Source organism: Carassius auratus, unplaced genomic scaffold (genome assembly GCF_003368295.1).
Source record: "Carassius auratus strain Wakin unplaced genomic scaffold, ASM336829v1 scaf_tig00015268, whole genome shotgun sequence".
NCBI classification, from domain to species: domain Eukaryota; kingdom Metazoa; phylum Chordata; class Actinopteri; order Cypriniformes; family Cyprinidae; genus Carassius; species Carassius auratus.
In genome coordinates, this window is record NW_020524572.1 from 1 (window position 1) to 27,204 (window position 27,204).

Sequence of the window (27,204 nt, forward strand, 5' to 3'; positions counted from 1 at the left end):
AAAAAAGAAGGGGTCGAAAAGAACAACAATTGAGCCATTGTCCCAAAACTCCATAAGCATATGGACATGGATATTATAATACTACCTCAAAGTCACGAAACTGTGCTGCAGATTTTTTTTAGATGGTGATCTGATGCATTTAGAAATTCTCCACTAAATGTAATGGACAGTAATGAAATGCAGATAGACATTATGAAGCAATAAAAGCATACTGTTTAAAAGTAGCTATAAAGTCAAAAGATTTTAGTTTGATATTGAAACTATTTGTTGGTAAATTTTTATTTTGTTTTATTGAGATGTTATTATCCTGTGTTTTAATTTGGTAGAAAAATGTTACTTTATACATTTTTAATATACATAATTTGATATGAACATATTTCTATTACACACACACACACACACACACACATACATATACATATATACACATACATACATATACATATATATACACATACATACATATACATATATATACACATACATACATATATATATATATATATATATATATATATATACACATACATACATATACATATATATATATATATATATATATAATATATATATAATATATATATATATATATATATCTATATATATATATATAGTTTATATATATAGTTTATATATAGTTTATATTTTATAGTATAAGTTATTAAGCTTGATTCTGTATAATATAAAATATTAATATTTTCAATAATAATAATAGTAATAATAATTGAATAAACTCACATACTTGTGGTCAGAATTCATGTTTTGAATTTATATTTTCAAACTAAATCTGAAAGTCAAGTAAGCTTATGTTAATCACAGACTTCAATTTAAAAGTAAATCAAGACCATAAACTAAACATTTTCAAATCCTATTATAATTTTCGGCTGACTGACAGACCTACAAATTGACGTCATGACTACGCAGCTCTATTGCATCATGAATGGTTCAAAAATGTGCAAAAATACAACCCAAACACCACCTTTATCAGTGTGATGATGGCAGACATTCTTTATTTTGTCTCAGACTGTAGTGTGGAAACAGATGAAGTGATAAAAACACAGAATGTGGACACACGGTTTTGTGCCCCATGGTAATGACAGATGTGCTAACAATGATGCATTAGCATTAACCTAATTTCAGTGCCTATTGAATTCAGAAAGCCAAAACCAGAAACTCTCTAGATACACATAGCTGGGCTTTCCTCAAGGAAAGCACGAACATAACCCGGAAAGGAAAGGGGAGATTCTTGTGTAGAACAAGAAACCTTTTTTTTTTTTTTGAATCTAAGAACAATTTCTTGAGAAAAATGCTTGTCAGTAATACTCACATGCAGAATATAAACATAACATGATGGCTTTTAGTGTCTTTTCCAAAAAATATTGTAAATGTCTTCTCCAGAGTTAACCTAAACCAACCCCAACCATCTATTTGCTTCAAACTCTCCCCCTCCCATCAAAAAACGAAAAAGGTGTGCAAGCTTTATGGAAAATAAAAAGTGGACACTTTGCACTTTTTCACATGTGCTTGCACTGTTGTAAAGATGAACTCTCAATTTTGGGACGGCCAAAATTGGTCTGTTTGTTTCTGTACCCAGACCTCCATAGTTCCCTGCACTCCAGATGCAATTGTTACCTTCTCCCACAACACAGGCCGATTTGCTGAGTTTATGAAGCATTTAATGTGCAGATATTTATAGAATTTTATGATTGTATGCATTAGGCAAGGGAATGTTTATGCGGTCTCGTAAAAGTGAAGGCCAAATACATTATAAATGAACTGTTGTGCTCAGCAGTTGCACTTTCTCTTTGACTGCGTGCCAAACAGAGGCAGGACTGGCAATTCACATCGGAGAACTTATGTTCTTGTCTATGTACCTATGTGCACCTATGCATGTCCAGAAAATGTTACAACACCTAATGGATTAGTTCAGCTAAAACTGTTCATCATTTAATCAACCTTATTCTTAAGTCTAAAACGTCTAATGCAGTCTTATAAGATTCACGTTCAATATTTCTGTAAGTGTATCTCCATAAGAATGATTTGCAACAGATTTGTGTTTGCAAGAAAACACTGCAGACCAGCAGACTAGCAGGTTTTATGACTAAAAGGATGAAAGTGCAGTGTGAGGTTCTGTGGAAATCTGGTACAGGCTAGATGAATGAATTTCAGACATTGTGGCATCTGATAAATTTGAAGCTGAGAAGATGTGAAGAACTTTCCCTCCAAATACCTTAAAATGCCGGTGAAACATGTAAATGCAGTTCATCTAAATACCGTAATGGATAACAAATGCTAAATAAAAATGGAGCCCAGCTTCAAATGTTTTCAATGTTCATCATGTTGGTTGATACTGCTGAGTAAGACTTAGAAAAATGAAAAAAGGGTTCCAATGGTAAAGAAAAAAGAGAAGACATGACTTACTTCTGAGCTCTGCAGTGATTTAAGGCAAAACAAATGGAACACAGAATCAATTTTTTTTAAATCCTCAAGTTGCACACCACACTATAAGACTTTCAAACTTTTATGACTGACTGAAAAAAAAAAAAAAAAAACTGCCATTTGATTTGCTTCACCTGGGGTCTCATTTATAAAACTCTCCGTACATTTCATCCTATAAGTGTACGTATGCACAAAAGTTTTCAGATTATAAAACCATGCATATAAAATCCTGGTCAGGAGAAGATTGTATGTGTGTGCATCTCCAACCCGACTCATCGGACATAACCTCATCTGTATATCATTTCCATGCACATCCATGTGATACCATGTTTAATACTGTCAAAGGAACAAGACGTTAAGGAAATATGAGATATGGACTAAAAATGCCATTTGTGGCAAACATAGTTTTTTTATTGCTAAAAATCATCCAGTATCCTTGTTGTTTTAGAATAAATATATCAAAATATCCATAAAAACAAAACTTTAAAATAGTTCTCCGATAAATATTCTCATTCATTTCCACTGGCCAAATAGTATTTTAATTATTTTTTAACAATTCGAATCAAATGTAATTTATGCAGTTTTGCTGATAAGGTGAACATCTTATAGCTTATTGTTTTTATTTATTTATTTATGGAAACAGATAGGCCTATATTTATTGCAGTATAGAATTCCTCACTGACAAAATATTTAAAAAATGATATGTTAAATTACCATTTTCTTCAAGCTGTATCTTTCAAATACGTTGGTATTTTTCATAATGTTATAGAGATGCCTTCACATGACATCAACACCTCTGTGTACAGTATGTACTGTACAGTAAGCTATTATCACTGTACCTATTCAAGGTATGTAGTTTATGTAAATTTGTATACAGATCGTTGTGTACTTGTTACTTTTCTCACTCCAGGAAAAAGAGTGCATACGCATGGTCTATAATGTCTGTTCAGTGCGTACATATTTCATATATTACACAAGTCCCATTTTGTGCGTACGTAATGTTTATAAATGAGACCCCAGGCCATTTATCAACAGTGATATTTCATTACGCTCCATAAAAGTTTCAAAGCAAAAACTAATATGCTATGAAACACACTCTTTTATTTAAAAAGTGTCATATTTATATAAATAAAAACAAATTAAATCAAAGCAATGCTATGTAGACTTCAAATATATCTCAATTAAGGAAACAAATAGATAGTCAGCAATAAAGAACAAAGAAATAACTAACAGCAGTGAGTGGGTTCTCTCTTTTTCTTTGCCAGTATTATTGTTTGATCAATATTAACATGATAATAGGCGGTGGCATGCAATTACACTTTAAGTTCCAATGCACTGGTCTGATATTATGGGAATTTATTTTTTGTACATTTACTTAAGACAATTCTACTGAGCTTACATTAACATCTCACCAAGACAGTAGTTTGTAACCAGAAAGTGCATTTGGTCATTTATGCACACAATTACGCTGCTTGTCCGATATACTAACTCTGTACTATCCCTAACTTTTTATTTTCGGCATCATCAGCATCAAGATTTCAACCCATGATCTGACAGGTAAAACACCCAAGATCTTAAAATGCCGTGGCAATAAATTAGGAAGGAAATATGAGGTTGAGATAGAGTCTAAAAGGTTCAATTTCGTTTCCAGAACTCCATTAAAAAAACTTGAGATTCCCTAAATTGGAAAGCGAGAACTTGAACTAAATCTAGTTTTAAGCACCATCAAATTTAGATTTATATCTCATCTCATATAAAAATACAAATGCAGACAGCACACATAGCAAAAGGAGGATTACAGATGTTGCAAATATACGTACTGGTGAATGGCCTGCAGAAACTTGCGCTGATGTTTCCTGACCCTGGCATGGTCAATCTTCTTCACAAGCTTTGTATGTTTGTAGATTAGCCATGTTTCCCTGAGTACATTAGCAGCCGTGTTTTTCACCTGCGAGTAAATCAAATCCAGATAAGAAACTGAAATATTAATTTGAAAACATCACTACAGCTAGTGTAGACAGAAAGATGTACAGTATGTCTGGAAAAGATTAAATTATACTAGATGTAGACTCCTGGTAAATTAGCAATATGGGTTAAATGTGCCTGCCAGATTTTGTCTAGAAGATGATCTCATCAAGGGAACCTTGGCCGGTTTCCACGGCTTATGCAACATCAACATTTGCATCAACAATTCTGTATATTAAAATATGCTCACTCTTTTGCAGAGTTGAGTGTCCATCATAAAGTTATGGACGTGCTTTTCAGCCTTGGTGAGCTCTAGCTTCCTGGCCACGACAGCCACCACTAGGGCAGTGCAACCGGCCCCCTGAAAACACACAAAAAACACAAATCAATGCACAATCATTAAGAAGGCTTTTTATATACAGTTGCTCTATAAAATGGCTTTACAGTTTGATGGCGTTACGGCTGAGTGGGTACTAATTACTATAAAAAATATGCAGATAAACTCACAAGGGTGCAAATGTCTCGAAAATAGAATTTTCATATGCAGTCTATCTACAAAATGGCTTTATTGCCTGATGATGTTATGGCAGAGTGGACACTAATAACTATAAAATATATGCAGATAGACTCACAAGAACATGAAAGTCTGAAATGTAAAACTTGCACATCATTTGTTCATAATTAGAAGGATAAAAGAGAGATGCACCATGATCCCAGTAAGAAGACACACTCCCTTCCCACAGTATGTGTTGGGCACCATGTCTCCATAACCAATAGACAGGAAGGTTATGGAGATCAGCCACATGGCTCCCAAGAAGTTACTGGTGACTTCCACTTTATCATGATATCTGATGAGATAAAATGACAAGAAAACAAACTGGATTAGTAATTAAACAACACCTTACAGGATCATTCTCAAAAAGAAAATTGTTTAAAGGTGATCCAGTTCGAGTTTGTGAAATATAATATAAATAAACAAAAATGAAAAAAGTTCAAATTTTAATACATTTAATTCATCTAAATTAGGAAAAAGAGATTATTTTATATTCAGGGTTCAAAATTACACTAACTTGTTCAATTTAAATTATTTCAAGAAGTTAAATCAATTAAGAAATATAATTTTAGCTACATTTATGTTGACAAACTAAATAAACTAAAGGAAGATAACTGAACTGGTTCTTGTATATTAGTTCAGGTTAAAATCTAAATGTATTTATTATTTTCATTATTTAATCATTTTGAATAAATTAATACATATTATACTGTCTACATTTATGTTAAGAAACCAAATTAACTGGAAGACGACACTTTAGATTATTTATAGAATTTCCAAATATTACATTAGATATAATAAAACTTATATTGATGCTGACAAACAAAATTAAATGAAAACAATTAAGTTAATCTTGAATCTTAGTTTAGGTATTTTAATAATTGAAACACATTTAAGTAAATACAATAGTAGCTACATTTACAGTGACAAACAAAATGAACCTGGAGCTACAGTACTCTCGTAGCAGAGTCCAGGTTTCCAACCCCTACTTAATACGCTGTGCTGCTGCAATCATATTTTCATTGATTTGTCCTATACTAAATAATATGGTTACAAAAGCTATATACAAACAGTCTGTTCGAAATTTGAGCAGCACTGCACGTTGACAGTGGTGCACAGCTGAAATAGACAGATACAATTTGCATTGGGGTCTTTGAAGAGCCCGATTACATTTGAAGGGTGATCTTAAAGGCAACCTAAAGTGCAATATCAATAAGTATGGAATGCAACAGCATATATCAATATTCAGGCCTGTCCACACTGGATAAAAAAAGTGGACAAGCCAAATACGAATCAAGGTGCCTTTGTGTACATAATTTGAAAGGTGTGCTGTCCATATTCTGCTCGTATGATCAAGAGGGCAGCCAGGGCCCATTAGATGGCTTGCTGTTGTTCCCCAGTGTTCTAGCTCGGTCTGGTGTGGAGAATGCGTCTGTGTAAAACTTGTGGGAGTCACAGTCCATTACACGAGAATAAAAAGGGTATATGGAAAAACATGCTGGCAGTGTAAACAAATCCAAAGCTGCCATGAACTCAGATAATGCACTGCTCTGACAGTATGGGGCACATAAGAGTGTTCAGGCAGTCGATTTCAACCAAGGCACTTTAGCATTATCTCAAATCAGAGAACACTTACTTGAGAGCTCCATTTGTACATATCACAGAATCTTAAACATAGATTTGTCCCTTACATGAAATTTACCACAGTAACTGCTACTAGAATTAAACACGTGGTGACTTAGTATTTCTGGCATTACTGTAAAAAATTATAAAAAAATATACATATGGCAAAACCATTCTGAAAGTAACAATCATCACAGTTACTATACTTTTGGTTACACTTTTGGAGGTTACCACGGCAAATTTCTGTAAAGGGAACAGCATAACATCTATGTTGATTCTTTCAGAAAACAAACAAACAAACAAAAATTCGTAACAAAACAGTCTTCTCAGTTTCAGTAACATTCGCCCCAAACACCAAATATAGAGAAGAAGAAAAAAAAAATTATGATGATGTCAAAGTTTCAGAACAAGGTCTTCTCTTGGCCTCAAATCCATCTTCCGTCAGCATGAACAATATGTCCATGTGCTGATTACAGAGGAAATCTACATTTATGTTCAAATAAATCAATCAGTGAGCATCCAGCTTCTATGCCTATGAATTAAACTGAGAACTCATTAGCTTGAGTGCTATTAAACGAGTTCTGTCGACTAGCCTGCTGGCAAATGATTTAAAGTGAAGTAGTAGCTGTGGCCATTTAGGGGTGAAGTGAAGCGAAATACAGTGTCTCGGAGGATTCTAAGGTGCTGATAAAGCACCTCTCCATTCCTCCGACAGATTCATCCACTATAACTCTTACACAAGACATAAGAATACAGAAAAATAACAAGCTAGCATGACACCTGACTAGCACATTAGCTTAGTTGGTGTCCTCAGCACTTTTTTCTCAGCCACACTGCAAAAAAAAAATCTATTTTCTAAATCGAAATGTCTTTACAGTAACCATATATAGGCATGCATAAAACAAGATACATTTGTCTGAAAAACTAAACTTTTTATTTTTTTAATTTTAAAACAACACAAATTCTCAAAACAAGAAAAAAATGGGGTAAGAAAAATAAACTTCATTGAAGATATAAGTGTTTTTCAACAATTATGGGCACTTTTATTTTTGTAAATGTGGAGAAATTTTACTACACTTCTTAGTTTTATCCTTGTTCCCTGTTACACCTCTAATATATATATATATATATATATATATATATATATTAGAGGTGTAACGGTAAACGTATTTGTATTAAAGATTTACGGTATGGGTCTTTTAGTTCGGTGCGCATATGAACCGAGCAAATACAGCATTGATTTAACCACTGCATAAATGGAACTTCATTTGAAACTGAAAGACATATCTGTTAGTAATGTCTTAATTTATTTAATATATGTTTAAATAAATCTGTTACAAAACAAGTTATGAGAGCCATTGTGTAAATGAATATATTTCAACAACAAATATAATTTTTATCATTTAGAGGTTAATTAAAAACCGTATGCATTATGAGCAGTTTACATGTTTGCATACATGTTGATTCTTATGTTTAAATGAATGTATAAATGAATAGTAATTAAATTTAAGTTTTCATCTTATAGTAACATAAAGGGCTCCCTAAAGTTTAGAGCAGAAGCTGAGGTTGATTTTTATCCCTACAAAAATGTTAATTATAATTGAATTTATTTAAAGAAAGAGAAATTTGTTCAGTAAAACACAAATTCTAATAATATAATGTTTTTGCATCTTTATATATATATGTTCTATATTGGATTATATTATATATTTTTATATGTTATATTATTTGCATCGTGACCAACTGATAAAGTTTTATCATACTAAGCTATTACCATGTAAAACTAAGAAAAATATCACTAACACCATAACCAATACTGTGTGGAAGAAATTAAAATCTGAAAAAGTTACTTAAATGAGTGATTCTTGTACCTCAGATCAGGTTAAAAACTAAATTAATTAATTAATTTGTAAGATTAAATCATTTAAATAACTATTTTCAGTCATAAAATATGAAATTAATCAAACAATGTTTTTACATTTCAATAACTTTTAACACTTTTTCTAGTTTTTGTTTTTAGCTTTCTATTTAATGTTAAAATATGCCAGCCCTCAGTTGCGGCATCATTTGCATCATGAGCAAGACCATGTAAAACAAAGAAACTCTATCGCTATCAATACAACAATGCTGTAACTTTGTGTGGGGAAGAAGTTAAGAATAGAATGCTATCAATAAATATAACATCAGAATGCTAAGAATTGGAATGAATAGAATGCTAGCAATTCTCCTGTGATGCATTTATGTCAGCTGTTAAACTTTCTGAGTAAACAAATTAAACAACAGTAATAGAACTGTGAAAAATGTGACTAGGCCTACATTCTATAAGCCAGGGTCAAAAGTGGTCATAGTTGAAGAAAACACATATATACATTACTGACTACTGTTGTGGTGCAGTGCATTAAAGAAAAAGCAGGTGGATGATGTGGCACGTATAGCCTAATGGGTAAGAAGTGGGTGCAGAACCTGGCTAAAGAGCTCATGATGACTTTATTAGCATAGCTGTGCATCTCTCTCTATGTTTATGGGTCATGACAACATACTGGATCTTTACTCTCCTCCGAGGTCTAGGTCAAGATGGCATCTTGGTAAGAATAGCACTTGAGAGCACCAGAAAAGGTCAAATATATGACAGCGCTTTAGGAAAAGAACAGGCTGCCATGAACATGATGACCACCATGTTGACACATGGTGTCAGCTGCGTGAAAATCCCAAAATCAAAAGAATGAATCAAAAATGTAATTACCTAACACTAAGACCACTCTTTATCAGAGGCTACAAGATGACAGACCATTTATAGGAGAAAACAAATAGATCCGAATTTGGAAATAAATAGAATTTGGGATTTCCAGGATGCCAGCAATTTGCCGTTTTGCAAGTATAGCTCATCAAGAGATGAGCAGAAGCTAAGAGCCAAGTGATAGTTTTTCCTTGCAGATCACAGACTCACTTTGGACCCCTATCCAGCAGCAGCCATGTGGGAGAAACATAGAACAAAACCGTAAACAATGAAACACACACACATCCGCTTGCCTCTGACATCACATTTTAAAGGCAACAACATAGGGTCTTGACCAACTGCACCGCATGAAAAGAATTACATAAATAAAGGAATTATTTACACAAAAAAGAAAAATCTTTCATTATTACCTCAACAAAAAAAAAAAGAGAGAGATTCTTAACCCACTGTTAGATGCATATCCTGATTACTTGTTTCAATATAATAAAAGTCAATTGGGACTTGGTCTGTCAAGCTTTAAAATGACAAGAAAGAACCATAAAAGTATGATATAAGTAGTCCATATATGTGGCATATTCCAATACTTATGAAGCCTTTAAGTGAGGAACAGACTGAAATGTATGATATTGCTCCCTTACTTCTAATAAACTCTGAAATGGACTATAAAAGCCATACAGGCAAAATGTCAGCTACATGATTCTAGTTTATCATTTTGATCTGTTCATCACACAAATTATTGAATGACTTCACAATACATGGAAATAGTGCATGAATGAAATGGACTACTTTTATGGTGATTGTTTTGTCCTTTTAGAGCTTGACGGACTAATTCACTTACATATACTATGTAAAAGATATATTTTCAGAGATTTGTCATCAGAAATTCATATTTTGTGTTCCATACACTGAAAAAAATGGTATATATATATATATATATATATATATATATATATATATATTTTTTTTTTTTTACAACAATTTTCACTTAGAAATTGCCAATACATTACAAAATGAATTACAAAGAAATGGCAAGTAACACTTAATTAAATATGACATTTTAAAGTAAAAAGACTGATTCAGTATTTTTCTTGTAAAAAAGAAAAACAAAACACTACTCTAACAATCTTTAAACTTCATTTTTTTATAGAAAGGTATCTTTAAAGAGAGTTTTGGATCAAAATGAGGGGCGAGTTAATTTTTGGGTAGAATATACTTTAAATACTCCAAGTGGAAACAGTGTTTCTTAAGAAATCAAAGGTTTATCTCACCTCTCACAGACGTGCACTGTCCAAGCAGCAATGATCCATGATGATATGCTGAAAACCAGCAGGACCGTGCCTGGGCAGATAGTCATCAAAGTCTTCATGACAAAGCGTGTGTTAAAGTTGATCTTATTGAGGGCTCCGATACTGCGTGATGAGGCGTCCGTAAAGAGCTTACTGTGCAGGAGCATGACCCGGCCAATCAGATACAGCCGCAGGAACATGGGGATAGAGAGGATGATATCCACGTCTGCATCCGCCACAGACGGGGTGTAGGTGAAGGCCAGGCGGGCGGTCCAGGTGAAGACGTACTGACCTGGAATGGGGTGGATGGCGCACACCAGCAGCTCCAAAACGATGAAGAAGATACGTTCGTATGTCATGGCTATCCGCCAGTCATCAGCTCCATTGTCAACCATGAAGAGCTGAAATTTAGACAGACAACACATTTGAATGCTTTGATGGGTGCTGCAGCAGTATTATGATCTTTTTCATCATCTTTCATTTACAATTGGATGAGAATTGATATTAGATGTTACATACAATATATTATATAGAATTAATTTCTAAACATTTTTAAAACGTGATAAATTGACCTGCTTGAAGTACATTTTAATGTGTGTATATATGTGTGTGTGTGTGTATATATATATATATATATATATATACATATATATATATATATATTACACACGCACTATATAATATAAACTAGTCTAATATAAATAAACTTATATACAATATAAACAGTATGAAAGCATTCTCTGTGGTTTTAGTATTATGACTGTAATATGGATTTATTCTCTTTTATTTCAATGTTTGTGTTGTACACAACCTGTAATCAGGAATAAAGTTTTTTTTAATTGTTCATCCATTCAGTAATTTGACCATCATCTGATGTTCCAAGTCATTAAATAATGCTCACACAGCAACTGATTGACAGGCCTGTATTAAATTATATCTCCTATTAGCCATAAGCCCCACTTGTAATACCATCATTAATCAAAATCAGTGTCTTTTCTATAAAGACCTCTTAATGGATAGGTAAAAAAGCACAGACATTGAAAGCAGATATCAGGAATTACAAAAGCCAGGGCGAGTTTTAATTCTGTTGCTACTATAAGTCATTAGGAATTGGCATAAGTGCTTCCTCTGTAATCTTTTAGGCTCCAGTCTCAATCTCTGCTCATGTTTATTGCTTCCAAGGTTAATTCAGCTACTTACCTGAATCTCTCGTGCATGGTACAGAATGATCAGACAGAGCAGAATTACAGTAGAGAGGCTAATAAGGCATTTCAGTGCAAATGAATATGAGGATTCCTGCAGAGACATTGAAAACAAACAAACAAAAAAACAACTACATTAGTTTACATTTTTATGTTCTTGCATCTTAACCATTTGCAGCTCAATCTTTCTTGTGAGAATTTGATTCCCAGAGAACATGCATAGTAAGGAAACATAAAAAAATATTCCTTTACTGCACTGTGTGTTGCTTTGGATAAACGTGTCATCCACAAGAGTAAATATATTAAAAAGAGAGATAAACACCATTTCTTGACGGCTGCTGTGTGAATGTACAGTAGGAAAGACAAGTTTATTTACAGTATATAGCACATTTCATACACAATGGTAATTCAGTGTGCTTTACATAAGAGAAAGTAAAATAATCATAAAATAAAATTATAATCTCTTACATTTTAGTCTCTCATATGTGCTAAAAGAAGCAGATATTTGTGGAGTTTGAACTTTGTAGGAATCTTATTATTATTATTATTATTTTTTGTGATGCATGAAAGCTACCTATATAAAGAATTTTAGTTTTTAGCAATTAGCATTTGAATAGGATTTGAATAGGAATTTTTGGAATAAAAGTACTTGTTTTAAGAGTAAAATAAGGTATTTGGTTAATATCACTTGTTCTATAATCAAAACTACGCACAGTCCCACTTTTAAACTGAATTTTAAGCAATTTTTATGTTGCTAAATTGCTGCTAAGAAGTTGCCACAAGAACACATCACCCCTGAGTTGTACTTAAACCAGCTGGTTGTATCTTTGATTTTTTGATGGTATATTTTGGTTGCCTGACTGGAAGACACAATAGTCAGGCTAGTGATTTTCTGAGCCCTGAGTATCGACTTTTTTTCTTCTTCACATATAATCATAATTTCTGTTTCTATCCCTTAATCTTAGCTCTTGTTCTTTCATTCATGTCCTTTTTGTACCTTGGGACAAAATAATGTAATTGTAATACACAATGTAATTTTCAAGAGCATGCTATGAATATTTCATTGATTGATGCTCTCTGATGCCTCTATCCATTAAGGACGTATATGCACAAAGTAGCTGATGTCAATGATGAATTTATCCTTAAGTGTCTTTAAACTGTCATAAATAGATGACTCCTAGACTTCAGTATGCTGAGGCATTTAATTACATAGTAAAAATCTAAGCACTAAGCATGAAGACGTATAAATCTAGCACAGCTTAGCATGTGAAATCTTGTGATGCATCACCGCCCTGTTGAAAAAGACAATCTTACATCCACATTTATGCATTTAGCAGACGCTTTTATCCGAAGCGACTTACAGTGAATTCAGGCTATAATTTTTTTTTTTTTTTTACCAGTATGCGTGTTCCCTGGGAATCAAACCCACAACCTTTTGCACTGTTGATGCAATGCTCTACCACTGAGCCACAGGAACACAATATTATGTTTGCACAAGCATGAATTTTGATGGTAGTTCAGGCTGGTTTATGTTGTTGAGTGCTGGTCTAGCCTTTTTACAAGACAGTGGGTTTTCTTGGTGAAGCAGGTTGAACTTCTTAACTACAAGTATGTGTTTTCAACCAATACCCAAAACAAAAGTGTGCTAGTATACTTGCAGCGGCCTCAAAAAGTACTGGACATTTCAATCTAGGAATGTCTTATTCCTATCCTAATTCTATAAACCTTCAAAGAGTGATGTTTTAGCATTATTTATATACGATTATAGTATATTGATACTTTGAGTTAGCTTTTATTTTTAGATTTTCTGCTGGCTGTGCTGGAAGACCATCTTAAACCAGCTTAGACTGGCAAACCAGCTTAGAAATCAATTGGTTAAAGGCCACAGAAAAATAGCTTTAGCATCGTTTGTTAGGAAATGGTTACTTGCCACTTAGATATTTTTCCATCTATGACATTCAGACATTTGTAATTGTGATAGCCCATCAAAAATGTCAATTCTGTCATCACTTACTCACCCACATGTCGTTCCAAACCTGTATGTTGTACTTTAACATTTTGGTAACTAACTAGTTTCGTTCATAGCTTCCCACTGATTTCTATTGTATGGACAAAACTTCAAAACTTCAAAATATCAGTGTCTGGGGTGAATTTTACCTTTGTATAAACTCCCCAGGAGAGTTCGGTCTCCGTCACCATGACAACAATCCCAAACATTCCAAAAATCAGGGCGTAGTCGCTAAGGCGCTTGCGTTTTTCGAACAGCACCCTCCGGTGCCCGAGCTTATGGCCAATGTCCTTGTTCTTCTTATGCGGAGCGCTGCATGGTCTTTGCCTCACAAGGTTCTCAGTGGACTGCTTACTAGGGTCTTCCCCGTTCCCTTTGGAGACCACCACCTCAAGGCCGGAAGAGTGTAGGGTCTGCAAAGGCTGTGTCTCAGAGTCCAGCTCTGCTAGGTTCCTCCGGGACGCCCCCAGACTGCTGAGTGGTCTGACTATGCCTCCATTGTACTTGCAGCTGTTCATGGCTATCTGAGGATACTGTGGGCCGCCGTGGGACAGGGAAGGCCGCGATCCAGCATGGCTCAGCCTGTTGGCATCCGCATTCACCTGCCAGAAATGAAAATATATTTTATCATTGCCTTTTGTGTCCAGGAGCTGATGTGATGGGGAGAGCACTACCAATCCGCAACAAAGCTGATTTAATGGACATTTCTTTAGAAAACTACATTATATGCCAGCATCTACAGTGTTCATAATGCATGTGGAAGGAGAATCGTCTATGTGCTGTGACTACTGAGAAATCTTTTGGTCATGTGAAATAAATTATTTACTTAAAGAGCGGGCTAATTTAAATGATAAATATCACAGAACTATAATAAACAAAAACTTGAAAATGAAAAATAATAAAATGTTAAAGTAAAAACAACAAGCAAAAAAATTCTACAGCTAATGGCCAATCTATTCTATCATCAGTAAGATGAAATTTATACTGTTTTTCAGCAAGGATGCAAAATTAATAAAAAGATACAATGATACAAAAGATTGCATTTTCAAATAAATGCTGTTTTTTTTCTTTTTTTAACTTTGTATATATCACATGAATGTGTAATGATGTTACTGTATTTAGAATACAAATGAGTTGCTAAAATGACATACTTTCTAAAATTAAAACTTATTTTACATAATATTTACTCAAAATGAAAAAAAAAAATCATACAACAGAAATGGTTTAGTTTGTATAGAGGAACTAAAAGTAGGGAGACAAATATAAGCGAATATACCAGTTTATCACTAGTATTCAGTAACTTGGTTGTCCCAGTAAAATACAATGGAGGAAGTAGGACAGATACTATTATTCCCAACAGACAAAGAGAAGGTATTAAGTCTCACGTGCAAATTAGCAAAAAATAGATCCTAAATTCTAAGGGTTGAAATATGCCATAAAATTTGTTTGGTGTTTTGGTTCAGCATTTTAAAAATTAACATTAACATTATCAGTGCATCCCAGGGAAAATGATGAAAATAAAAAAAAATTAATCTGTAAAAATAAAAAATTAATTGTAACACTGAAATTTTTCACAATGTTTGGAATTTAGCGAATATTTCACCTACTGTAATTATATTACAGAACAGTAAATACAGCAAAATACTTGCAATAATGCCTAAGAAGATGATAGAAAAAAAACTTGCTTACAATAATCTCACACTATTAAATTATTTCAGAATTGAATTTTTATTCTGAATTTATACTGTTCTAATTTTCATGGCAATAAGGATCCATTTCTGTTATCTAGCTACTGCTGCTGGGCTGACACAATGCCAACTCATTTGCAGAGACCTACTTCTGTAATGTCATTTTCTGATAGGCAACCCACAACGTAGACCCACATTCTATCTGACTAGAGAGACACCACTGGATTAGAAATGACAGCTGCTTTGAAAACAGTACTGAATACATACACACACATATCCAACATACACTGCTGATTAGTCATAGTTATTCAAAACTAGTTGTGCCACCACCTGAAATCCATTCGTATCACAAACCTGGTTTTGCTGGTTTAGTTGAACCTTTGTAAAGACCACGTTAAATCCAGAATCACTGCTTGAACCTCCACCATAATTTACAGTTTCACTGTTTTTACTCGAAATATTCTGTTTATCCATGTTACTGCACTATGCTGTACTGCCTACATCTATGCAGATACTGCTACAAGACTGCTACTAGACACTGACGCTTAAACGTAGGTTACAAATAATACCATTCAGGAATAGAAAAAAAGTATTTAAGACACCCAAGAGTAAATTTTTCTATCAAGGCCCCTTGTGGGCGACAGTTCTCATGGAGTCTTTCAAATGGCTTTCTGCTGACATGGCAACAAAGAATATATATTCTGTACTGCTTTTTGTCTGTCTCACTTTCTGTGTTTGTTTTCTTCAAAGTAGACTGTGGGAACTTGCCCACAAGTACAGTATTGTGCTATCTGTACCCTTTTAGGAACAATCTGAATATCTAATTTAATATACTCTAATGCACACTATGCAGAAAAAATAATATTATATAATATTAAAAATGAAGGACAGAAAGAGACTTTAATCTCATTTACACCAAAAACAATCATGATCACGATTACAATAACTATATCAGCGTTCCACACCAATGCACAATAACATTCAGTTTACTGTATAATAACCGCACGCTGCAGGTATGTCAACTGCCTCTTTAAATGCTCAAGCTCTTTAAATGCAGGATGGATTAGCGGTCTATATTTTTATCGTTCATCTGCTGGAAAAAATAAAAATAGTTTTGAAAGTGATTCCAATGATATTGGGCCCTATCTTGCACCCAGCGCAATTGACTTTGTACACCGACGCATGTGTCATTCCTATTTTGCACCCGCGCAAAGCGCGTTTTTCCCTCCACAGAAGCACGTCGCTAAACTAGTGAATGAACTTGCGCTCCCTGGGCGGTTCAGCGCAAAAAAGGAGCCGTGTTCCGGCGCAAACAATCCCTGGTGCTATTTTGCTGTTCCATTAAACAATTGCGCCACTGACCAGAAAAAACCTAGTCTAAAGTCAGTGGCGCGTTGCGCGTTGTTCATTATGCTATTTTAAGGGCGCATGCTTGACCATAATGTATAGCGTGCACAACGTGCATACACTTTGCTCATGTAATCATAAAATTGTTACACTAAAAAATATTAACACGTGAGATGACGGAAATCATTGTGGTGTGCCACGAAGATGTGAAAAAATAGGCATAAATCTAGCTTACAAATTATTCAGGCTAATTTTAATAGGCTAATTAAGGATCAGACCTGTTGGCCAAATAGTGGCAAGACATGTGTATAAAAGGACATCTGACTAATTGTGGCTATTTCCTCCCACGCCTGTTTAACCGACGCTATTTTGGGTGGGTTTCTCCCATCCCCATACAACACAACTTCTCTGCCTTTCACTGCTCTTACAAGAACATCAGTCTCCTCGGCTGTGAACCGCTCCTGGCGTGCGCCTGGTAAATACGCCATAATAATAGCAATCCATAACGGAACTTGCGCACCTGCTTTTAAAGGGAATGTTGGATGAAGTTCTGATTGGTTTATTTCACGTTACGCCCAAACCACACCTATGAATAATGAAGCTACTTCAGACCAACCCATTTTAGATTTGCGCCGGGCGCAAGAGCCATTTATCCCGCCGGGAAAATAGCAACAGCGCCGAGACCCGCCCACAAAGTTACTTGAGCTTCGCGCTTTGACACTTGCATTTCAGATCGTTAAAATAGGGCCCATTGTTTCTCTGTGCCGTCATTGTTATATTTTATAATTTGTGGTGTGGACTCTCAGGCCTTTACTGGAAAACAAACATACTTTGGAGTATATGTGGAGAACTTCAACAGATTTCTCTAAAATACTGTAGGCTATTTCAGCTGGAGAGAAATATATCAACTGTCCTTGTACCACTTGTGTGTATATTCTACTTTAAAATACACTGGCGTTATAGACATCATAAAACAGACCAAGAGGTTCAGAACTGATTTCCTACAAGCAGCGACTGTCTCTCTGTTGAAAGAGCTCCAGGGATCAATTGCAATACATAGCAAAGCTCCTGTCAAAACTTTCACTCTTTCCAAGGCCAACTTGGTCTGCCAGTTGCCAAATTAGCTCTTTTTTTTTTCTTTCAATGTCCAGAGAAAGCCAGTAGTCAAAGGTGTTAGTAGTCTTTCTTCCTGGAAATGTTAGAAGGTACCATATACTAAAATCTGTTCCCTACAAAATAATGTGAATACTTAATCTGTTTTACTATGTTGTTGTTGTTGTTTTTTTACCTGTGATAGTAAAGTTAAATTTTCAGCAGGCATTATTCCAGTCTTCAGTATCACATGATACTTCAGAAATTGTGTGTGTGTGTGTGTGTGTATGCATATATATATATATATATATATATATATATGTGTGTGTGTGTGTGTGTGTGTGTGTGTGTGTGTGTGTGTGTGTGTGTATATATTTATATATATTTAGGGGGTTTGCTACCTGGAAACAAGTCTGATTGTTGTTTAATGACTCTAAACCCAATGACCCCAGGGAAAATCACTGAGGATTTGTCCAGGAGCATCACTGAAGTAAATACAGTCATGTGAAAAAGTTAGAGGACACCCTATTGAATTTCATGATTTTTTGCATCAGAATTTACATCATACAAAAAAAAAAGCAGAAGTTTTAGCAGTTTGCTGGTCTGGAGCCTTAAGGTGTGTGTTAACACAATGCCAAGGGGGAAAGACATCAGCAATTATCTTAGAGAAGCAATTGTCAATCAATGCTATCAATCTGGGAAGAGTAATACAGCTGTTTCCAAACAATTTAAAGTCCGTTATTCCACAGTGAGGAAGATTATTGGAAACTGGAAGACAGACACCAATCCTCCCAAGAGTGGAAGTCCCAGCAAATTCATCCCAAGATCAGACTGTGCAACGCTCATAGAAAATGGCAAACAACCCAAACACTTGACCCCAGACTATACAGGCTTCAGTTAACATGTTAAACAATAAAGTTCATGATATGATGACAAATATGGGACAAGTATGGCATGTTCGGAAGGCTTGCCAGGAGAACGCCTCTTCTCTCAAAAAGAAACATGGTAGCATGGTTTACGTTTGCATAGTTGCATCTGAACAAACCATAAGACTTCTAGAACAAAGTCCACTGAACAGACGAGACCAAAGTGGAGTTGTTTGGCCATAATGCACAGTGCCATGTTTGGTGAAAGCCTAAAGAGCACATCAGCACAAACACCTCGAAGCAAAAAGTAATGCATGCTGCTGGAGGGCTGATGATTTTGGGCTTGTTTTGTAGCTATAGGACCTGGGCACCTTACAGTCACTGAATCGACCATTAACTCTTCTGCATACCAAAGTATTTTAGAGTCAAACATGAGGCCATCCATACGACAGCTAAAGTTGAGCCAAAATCGGGTCATGCAACAGAACAATGATCCCAAGCACACCAGCAAATCTACAACAGAACTTTGTCACACATGGCATTTCCATTTTTTTTTAATAAATAATGACAGTGTGATATGTGATGTTGTTCATCTGAGATTTTATTTTCCAATTTTAAGATTCTATTATCTTTTTTTTATTATTATGTCCTGATACAGAAAACCATGGAATTCAATAGGGTGCCCTAACTTTTTCACATGACTGTATATATATATATATATATGTGTGTGTGTGTGTGTGTGTGTGTGTGTGTGTGTGTGTGTGTGTGTGTGTGTTGCTGTTCTAGTCAAATTTTTTACAAATATACTGTACGTGGAGAAATCCCTTACTTTTCATTGCAGACCTTCAGTATCTTGACAAATTCCCACACAGTTAGTGACATTGATCTATTCTGAAACTCTAGAGGAGGCACATTGATTACCGCATTTTTTAAGCAAAAGTCTCCATTTGCTCTCTGTTTAATCACACTGCTGTCAAGAGGAACAATTTGGATATTACAGAGATCTCATTTGTGATTTTTCTTTCCAATGGGATCCATGACAATGTAACTTCCAACATAAATGACAGCACAGCTGCTGTAACAACCAAAGACAGAAATTCTTTGCATGACCTTGAAGAGTCATTTAAATTACACAGCAGCGCAGTTGTAGAACATTTTTATGCTGATTTGCGATACATCTACAAAATTTATCATACATCACTCACAAAAACAACATCTGCTCATCTCCATTTTGATGCAACAGGCTAAGAATGTACCAAGTTGCAATGGCGTTTTCATTGTCTCAGCCTCATAATTTCATATTTCGCTAATTTTCCATATTAACCAATATTCTCTTCGGTGCATGTCAAAGCTGAAGGGCCCTTAGACTTCACCCTCCCCTGCTCATTCGTTCCCCTGTCTGCAAGCTTTGGTCTGTACAAATTCAATTTAGGAAATCTATTTTGACATTGAATTCATTCAGATGTAGCATCGGACTCTATGTTCCTCAGGTCTCTTTTTGTAATGAAATGTCTGCAGCAGACATGAGACCTGATTACAGATCCCGCTATTCGACAATATCTTTTCTAACTGCTCTCCACTATTAAAATGTGATCTTTACATCCAGACATCTTCCCTCATCTCGTGTTGCAAAAAATTGCACCTCAGAGCCTGGTTCGATGTAAAAAAAAACTAAATAAGAAAAAAATTTGCAAGTGATTTGTTTCAGCCATTATTATTCTTAGGTAAATCGAGCCATGATAACTGGAGAAGGCTATTGGTTAGCATTTCAATGCCAGTTGCCTGGCTGACGCACTACCATCAGGGATTTGCAATCAGAAATCTACACTCTTTGCTCAACCACAGAAATTTCTAAGCCAATCAAAGGAGCTGTAAATGCCATGTGATTAATCACTCTGTACTAAAAAAAAAATATTTAGGCATAGATTTCAAATACAGTCCCAATCACTAATATTTGCACCCTTTGTAAATATGAGCAAAGATGGCTGTGGAAATAAACCTGCATCGTTTATGTTTTTGATCTTTCATTAAAAAAAAATTCACAGAATTCTAACCTATCACTGACGTCAAACAACTAAAATTGGGGGAAAACTCACATTATAAAATAAATGTTTTTCTCCAATGCATTTTGGCCACAATTATTGGCATCCCAGAGAGTAAAATATCTCTGAAGTATATTCCCATCCATATTTACAATGTTTTTTTAGCTGACTAGGGGCATGAAATTCTCCAGCCATGACTTCCTCTTCCATAGGATTATAAATATGAGGAACACAAAGGCCAAATTCCCTTAATCATCCATCAAAAAGAGTAAAACCAAAGAATATACTGTTGTGCAGAACAAGATCGTTGAACTTCACAAAACAGAAAGTGGCTGTAAGAAAATCCCCATTTCCACTATCAGGGCAATAATTAGGAAGTTCCAATCATCTAAAGATGTTACAAATCTGCCTTGAAGAAGACGTGTGTCTATATTGTCCTAATGCATGGAGAGGAGGACAGTTTGAGTGACCAAAGACTCTCCAAGGACTACAGCTGGAGAAGCGCAGAGATTAATTGAGTCTTGGGGTCAGAAAGCCAACAGCTCCTACATCACCACATGTTGTTAGGGAAGCTTTCACGAAAAAATATTTTCACTCATCCAAAACTCCAAACTCCAGCATAATCAGTTGTCGGACATGATTGGAACTTTGAACGGGACTGGCTTCTATGGTCACAAAGTTACCCCATGCCCACAGATAAATATACTAAATATACTAATATATAAATATACAGTGTAGAGAATATATTTTTAATGTTGTGGGCCTATTCCTCTGCTGGAGGTCCTGGCCATCTTGTTCAGATATTGGCATCATGGATCCTATCAAATACCAACAGATAAGAGTCGTGGCCTAGTGGTTACAGAGTTTGACTCCTAACCCTAGGGTTGTGGGTTTGAATCTCAGGCTGGCAATAACATGACTTAGGTGCCCTTGAGCAAGGCACTGAACCCCCAACTGCTCCCCGGGTGCCGCAGCATAAATGGCTGCCTACTGCTGCGGGTGTGTGTTCACAGTGTGTGTGTGTGTGTGTGTGTGTGTGTGTGTGTGTGTGTGTGTGTGTGTGTGTGTTTGTGTTCACTGCTCTGTGTGTGTACACTTTGGATGGGTTAAATGTAGAGCACGAATTCTGAGTATGGGTCACCATACTTGGCTGAATGTCACGTCACTTTCATAAAAAAAAATCTAAACCTGCCTGCCTCTGTTAGAAATCTTAAAATGGGCCATGGTTAGATCTTCTATCAGACCAATGATCCACAGCAAAATCACCACAAAAATGTGTCACTGAAGCTTCTGCCATGGCCGTCTCAGTTCTCTGATCTGAACTCTATAGGAAATGAGTGAGGTGAACTGAAAATAAGGAGCTGTGAATCTGAAGTGATTCTGATACTGTATCAAGGAATGTTCTATGATCTCTTGTCAGATGTTCTCCAAACTCATCAGGCATTATATGAGAAAAATCAGAGCTATTATCGTGAGAAAATGATGTTGCAATAATTGGGTGCCAGCAAAAGTGGCCAACATAAACTAGAGAAAAACATTTATTTCATAATAAGATTTTCCCTCCACTTTCCATTGCTTTACTTCAATGATAAGTAAGAATTTTGTGATTTTTTTTTAATGAAAGATCAAAAAGATTAACGATGCAGATTTATTTTCACAGCCACCTTTGCTCATATTTACCAAGGGTGCCAATATTAATGCTTGGGACTGTATGTACCAGTATTTGAAAAGAATAGAAAATAAAAATCACATGAACACCTAGTCCCAAACCCTTTAGAAGCAACATTCCTGAGATGTAATAATAACAAAAGCCAATTTCACTATTATTATTGCTCACACATATCATCATTCCTCCATTCCAAAACAACTCATCCCGCAACAGTAATACACAGACATGAATGCTGACTCAAATCTTGCCTATTACATTTCTAATGTTTGTTTTTTTCTTGCATGGTTTTTTTGGATGATTTTTAAAAAAAAAAGCATAAAAAAGGTAACTTGTAGGCAGCAAGCAGTTGGTCTAGTAACAAGCAAACTAGCTATAACCTAACAATGCAGCTGAAATCGGGAATACTGAAAAAAGAGTGTCCAGCCAACTCCAGCATCATGAAAAGTAGCCAATAAGTTAGATTTTTACAATGTTTCACATGCAAAACTGTTTCCTGAATCATAGGTTAAAAAGACATTTACATCCTCTAGCAATTGACTTCATAACATAATTTTCATTGTTTTCAAAGTTAAATTTAGTGCGCAATCACACAAATAACTGCAGGGGCTCTCATGGGCTAAAAGACAACAAGAACAAAAGCTGCGAATCAAAAACACCATTTCCAAATCAAAGTTTTTGATAACACTTTATTTTAGTGTCCTTGTTACACGTTATGTACTTACTTTAGTGATAACAGTAAATTCTGCATAATTACAACCAATCCTATTCCTAACCCAAACCCCTACATTTTTGTTCATTTATTAATATTACTGAGTACCTAACACTTAGTACCTAAATGTATATAATGTATAAAGACCCAAGTATGTTAGTTTCAGAAAATATCCTTTTATTAAAGGAATAGTTCACCACTCAAAAAAATTTAATTTTCTGAAAATTTACTCACTCCCAGCCTTAGGCCAGCAAAGACGATAATGAGTTAGATTTTTTAGTATCACAACACTTGCTTAACAAAAGATTCTCTGCAGTGATGGGTACAGTCAGAATGAGAGTCTAAACTGCTGATAAAAAACATCCAAATAATCCACAAGTAGTTCACACAACTCCTGTCCATCAGTTAACATTTCATGAAATGAAAAGCTGTGAGTTTGTAACAAATGAATCTATCATTATGGCATTTTAACTTTAATCCACAGTTTCTGGACAAAAGTCCACAATCCATAACTATTTCTCTGGTGAAAAAGTCCATCCCCTATTGACCTCACGTATCAAAATCCACTGACATATCTGTTAAGAAATGCTTCTGCTTGTAAACTCTGCTTGATCCATGCATATTTCTCTCTTGATTCAGGCTAAATGACTTTTTCACTGGAGGAAGCGTTATTATGAATAATGGACTCGTATTTCAGCCAGGAGCATTGGTCTGAAGTTTAAAACATCTTAATTATTTTATAAGTATAAACACAGATTTTTTCTTCAGAAGACGTTAATTGATCGACAACATTAGAGTGGATTATCTGGATGTTTTTATCAGCTGTTTGAACTCTTTCTGACGGCACCCATTCACTCCAGAGGATCCACTGGTGAGCCAGTGATAAAAAGCTAAATTTTTCCAACTACATATTCTGATGAAGAAACAAACTCATCTACATCTTGGATGGCCTGAGGGTGAGTACATTTTCAGCCATTTTTCTTTTTTGTGTGAACTATTCCTTTAATAATCGATACTATCCCAGCAATAGGGTTTGACATAGTCTGACTTCCAGTAGATACAAACACACATACCATACAGGTATTGCAGAGCCCTCGGCCTGTTTCTGTTCGAATACACACAGAGACAAGAGAGCTCAGCCAATTATACTCTCCACAAATTACCCTTGATTAAGCAGCAGAACAACAGCTGCAGAGCAACAACACCCAGAGATTCTCCCCTCTGCCTGCTCGCTCGTACTGAACCAGTCATTCCCACAACATCCACGGCACATCCCAGTGCTTTCACTCCCTCTCATGCACGATCAAGAAGAAGCCTAACTGTAAACTCTGCGTAAATATTTGCATAATTATAACCCCCTGTGGAAGGAATTCTGCATTAATGTGGTTTTCCTAAAAGACAGATTTGTCTAAAAACAGCTAATTTGTCTACAAACAGCTTATGCTCCCAGGGTTATTTTACTTCCTACCAATGCTCTGCATCAAACAATGAATTAAATAACAAATTAATCAAACGACACAGGTAAAACAATCACTTTTTTTTAGAACAAGCACAATGCAGTCAAACACAGTAACCAGTCAACCAGAGAAAGAAACAGGCACTGACGCAAACAACGGGAAAAGACTTATGGGAGATTTCATGGGAAGAGATCACTGATGGGTTTTACCTCCATCTGCTGTGCATTGTGAACTAAACTGATAATGTCTCTCCGTTCTGGCAGTGATGTCTAACCCGTCATGAATAATACAGGCCTGAAGTACATGTTAGTGCCACTCAGGGGGGCTTTCCCTTGGCTTGCACAGGCAGAAAAATGGAACAGCGAGGCAGAAACAGGGTCGACTCTCCCACAAGGAATGAATGACACTGATTTGCCTTTCTGTCTTGCTTTTCTGCCCCCTGGTCCTTTCAGGCGACAAACGCTCTGACAGACAGAAAGACAGACAGAAAGACAAATAGATAGATAGATAGATAGATAGATAGATAGATAGATAGAATAATGCTTAGCTGTTACACACATAATGAAGTAGAAATATTCAGGGTTAGGCTACATACGAATGATGCAGGTGTAGGAATGAATGAATGAATGCTTCATAATGCTTACTTACTATTAAACGCCATCATGGGAATCATGGACAGCCTGTTGCAAACACCCCCGCCTGTTCTTTCTTTCCATGCTTTCGAGGTTAACACGAATACCAATAGCAACTACAAAGCAGCCCTATGCATCTACAGGGCCGAGATTTGGTGTGAAAAATTGCAAGCGATTTCAAGCATGACCTCCCAGTATTGCGCTGCCTGCGTAATCGGGTGCATTGATAAAACTGGCCACCTGTTAAGCATAAACTTCAGAGTGCATGTATAAACGATGCGTATTTCATGCGCACGCACGAATCGGTGTATGCAGGCTTACCTTATAGCCTTCGTGTCTGTGTTTATTCTCCTCGAACCACAGGCGACTGTCAGATGACAGCGGGCTGCTTTTACTCCGCGGCGAAACGGAGTTCCTGGCTCCCTGGCATCTATCAGGCGTCCACGCACGGCCGTGATGAGCTAGATTCCGCTGCTCGCCTGATCTCAAGCTGTCGTTGTCACGGTGCTGCTGCAGCAAAGCTGACTGCTGGCTTCTCAGCTCCCCGGATCCCCTCACGCAGCAGTTGGGCAGGCTGCTCCTAAGCAGGCGCTGCTGCTGAACCTGTAGCTGGAGGGAAGGTGGAGGATTGTGATGCTGCTGCTGCTGCTGCAACAGCTGTTGATGCTCTTGCAATACGCAGCTGCACGAACAATGATCTTGTTGGCAATTCGCAGTTTTGGCAGCCCCTCCAACACTCTGCTGCCGACTTAGGGGGGGTTTGGAACGGTCTGCGAGACTTGGGTTGATCCCTTGGCTTTTGACCGGTGTTTCCTGACTGAAAGGGCTGGGAAGGTTCTCTTGGCTCTGTTTTGGCAAGGGGTGCGCGGTCTGACCAGGGCCACCCCTATGCTCCGTGGGTTGTTGTTGATGGTGGTGGTGCTGATGGACGGCTCCCGAGTAGCGATGCTGCATCCCCGCCTCACCTGCGGCGGAGTGCCGCTTTGCGTTGCAATGATCCGGCACCCTTTCGCTGCGCGTAGCCCCGGTGGAGTCAAGAAGGCCTGTTTCATTGGTAGGTTTAACCAAGACAAGCCTCATCACGTCACTATTGAGTTACAGGGAGCCCCGCCTTCATGTGACACTCGAATTGTTTATATGAATGAGTAGATTAAGAAAATTGCACAGTACGAATTGAGGTGGATCTGGGGAAAGCAGACTCCCCGAATAAAGGCTTGAACCCCCCTAAAGGAAATCGAAACAAAAGGATGGGGCGTCTTAGTTCAAATAGTCTACATTTTCATAAAACTGCAGGTTTAACGAACAAACGCTAACAAATAAAAGTTGTGTTCGCCTGAGTGTATAGCAACAGCAAGCCTCTGGAGCGATCCCATTGCAGTCAGATTCGGGCGATGTGTGTGTGTAAAGGGCGAGTTTAAGATTTAAACATCACTGAAAACATAACTGTTTTTTTTTTATTTTAATAATTGTAAGATAATTGACATTTAGCTAAATATCGCCAGATTACAATTTGTGTGCGCAAGAGGAATAATTAATTTAAAGTCGTCGTCCATGGCGCCAGTCTTCAGGAGGTGGTGATGGGTTAATGGTGAAGGATCTAGGTTGCTAACACAAATCCTGCCGGTTTGATCCTCAGAAAATGTGACTCAGGAATTCGAGAAAAACTGAAATCACAGACCTGATCTGGCACCATTGTGCTCAAGGTGAATTGTCCACGCAGTAAGTGACATTTGAGTTGTTTTGCATCAGCATATAGCCTAAGGTTTGTCCATTTTAATAACATAAGATTATGTGTAGAAATGATCAATTGTAATCAGTTATAAAAAAACCTTACTATATAATGCTGAAAACATATTTACAATTATAGTAGGACTAATAATAAGTTGTAA

The 27,204-nt window shown here is 36.2% G+C and overlaps 1 protein-coding gene across 1 annotated transcript; it reads right to left on the bottom strand.

The window, feature by feature from the left end:
• Nucleotides 1-4,234: 4,234 nt before the first annotated feature.
• LOC113074634 (small conductance calcium-activated potassium channel protein 1-like) lies at nucleotides 4,235-26,687 on the bottom strand. Its single transcript, XM_026247461.1, has 7 exons — nucleotides 25,637-26,687; nucleotides 13,963-14,415; nucleotides 11,804-11,899; nucleotides 10,586-11,004; nucleotides 5,111-5,252; nucleotides 4,655-4,765; nucleotides 4,235-4,387 (listed from the first exon to the last, which is right to left on the bottom strand). The coding sequence occupies exons 1-7, from the start codon at nucleotides 26,393-26,395 to the stop codon at nucleotides 4,235-4,237; spliced, it is 2,133 nt and encodes a 710-aa protein (XP_026103246.1). The 5' UTR covers nucleotides 26,396-26,687.
• Between the last annotated feature and the right edge of the window lie 517 nt (nucleotides 26,688-27,204).

Coding starts and splice junctions, on each gene's coding strand:
- LOC113074634 (XM_026247461.1), bottom strand. CDS start 26,395: ATGAGGCTTGTCTTGGTTAAACCTACCAATGAAACAGGCCTTCTTGAC. Junction 5,253..10,585: donor ACAGTGCACGTCTGTGAGAG/GTGAGATAAACC, acceptor TTATCTCATCAG/ATATCATGATAAAGTGGAAG. Junction 4,388..4,654: donor ACACTCAACTCTGCAAAAGA/GTGAGCATATTT, acceptor ATTTACTCGCAG/GTGAAAAACACGGCTGCTAA.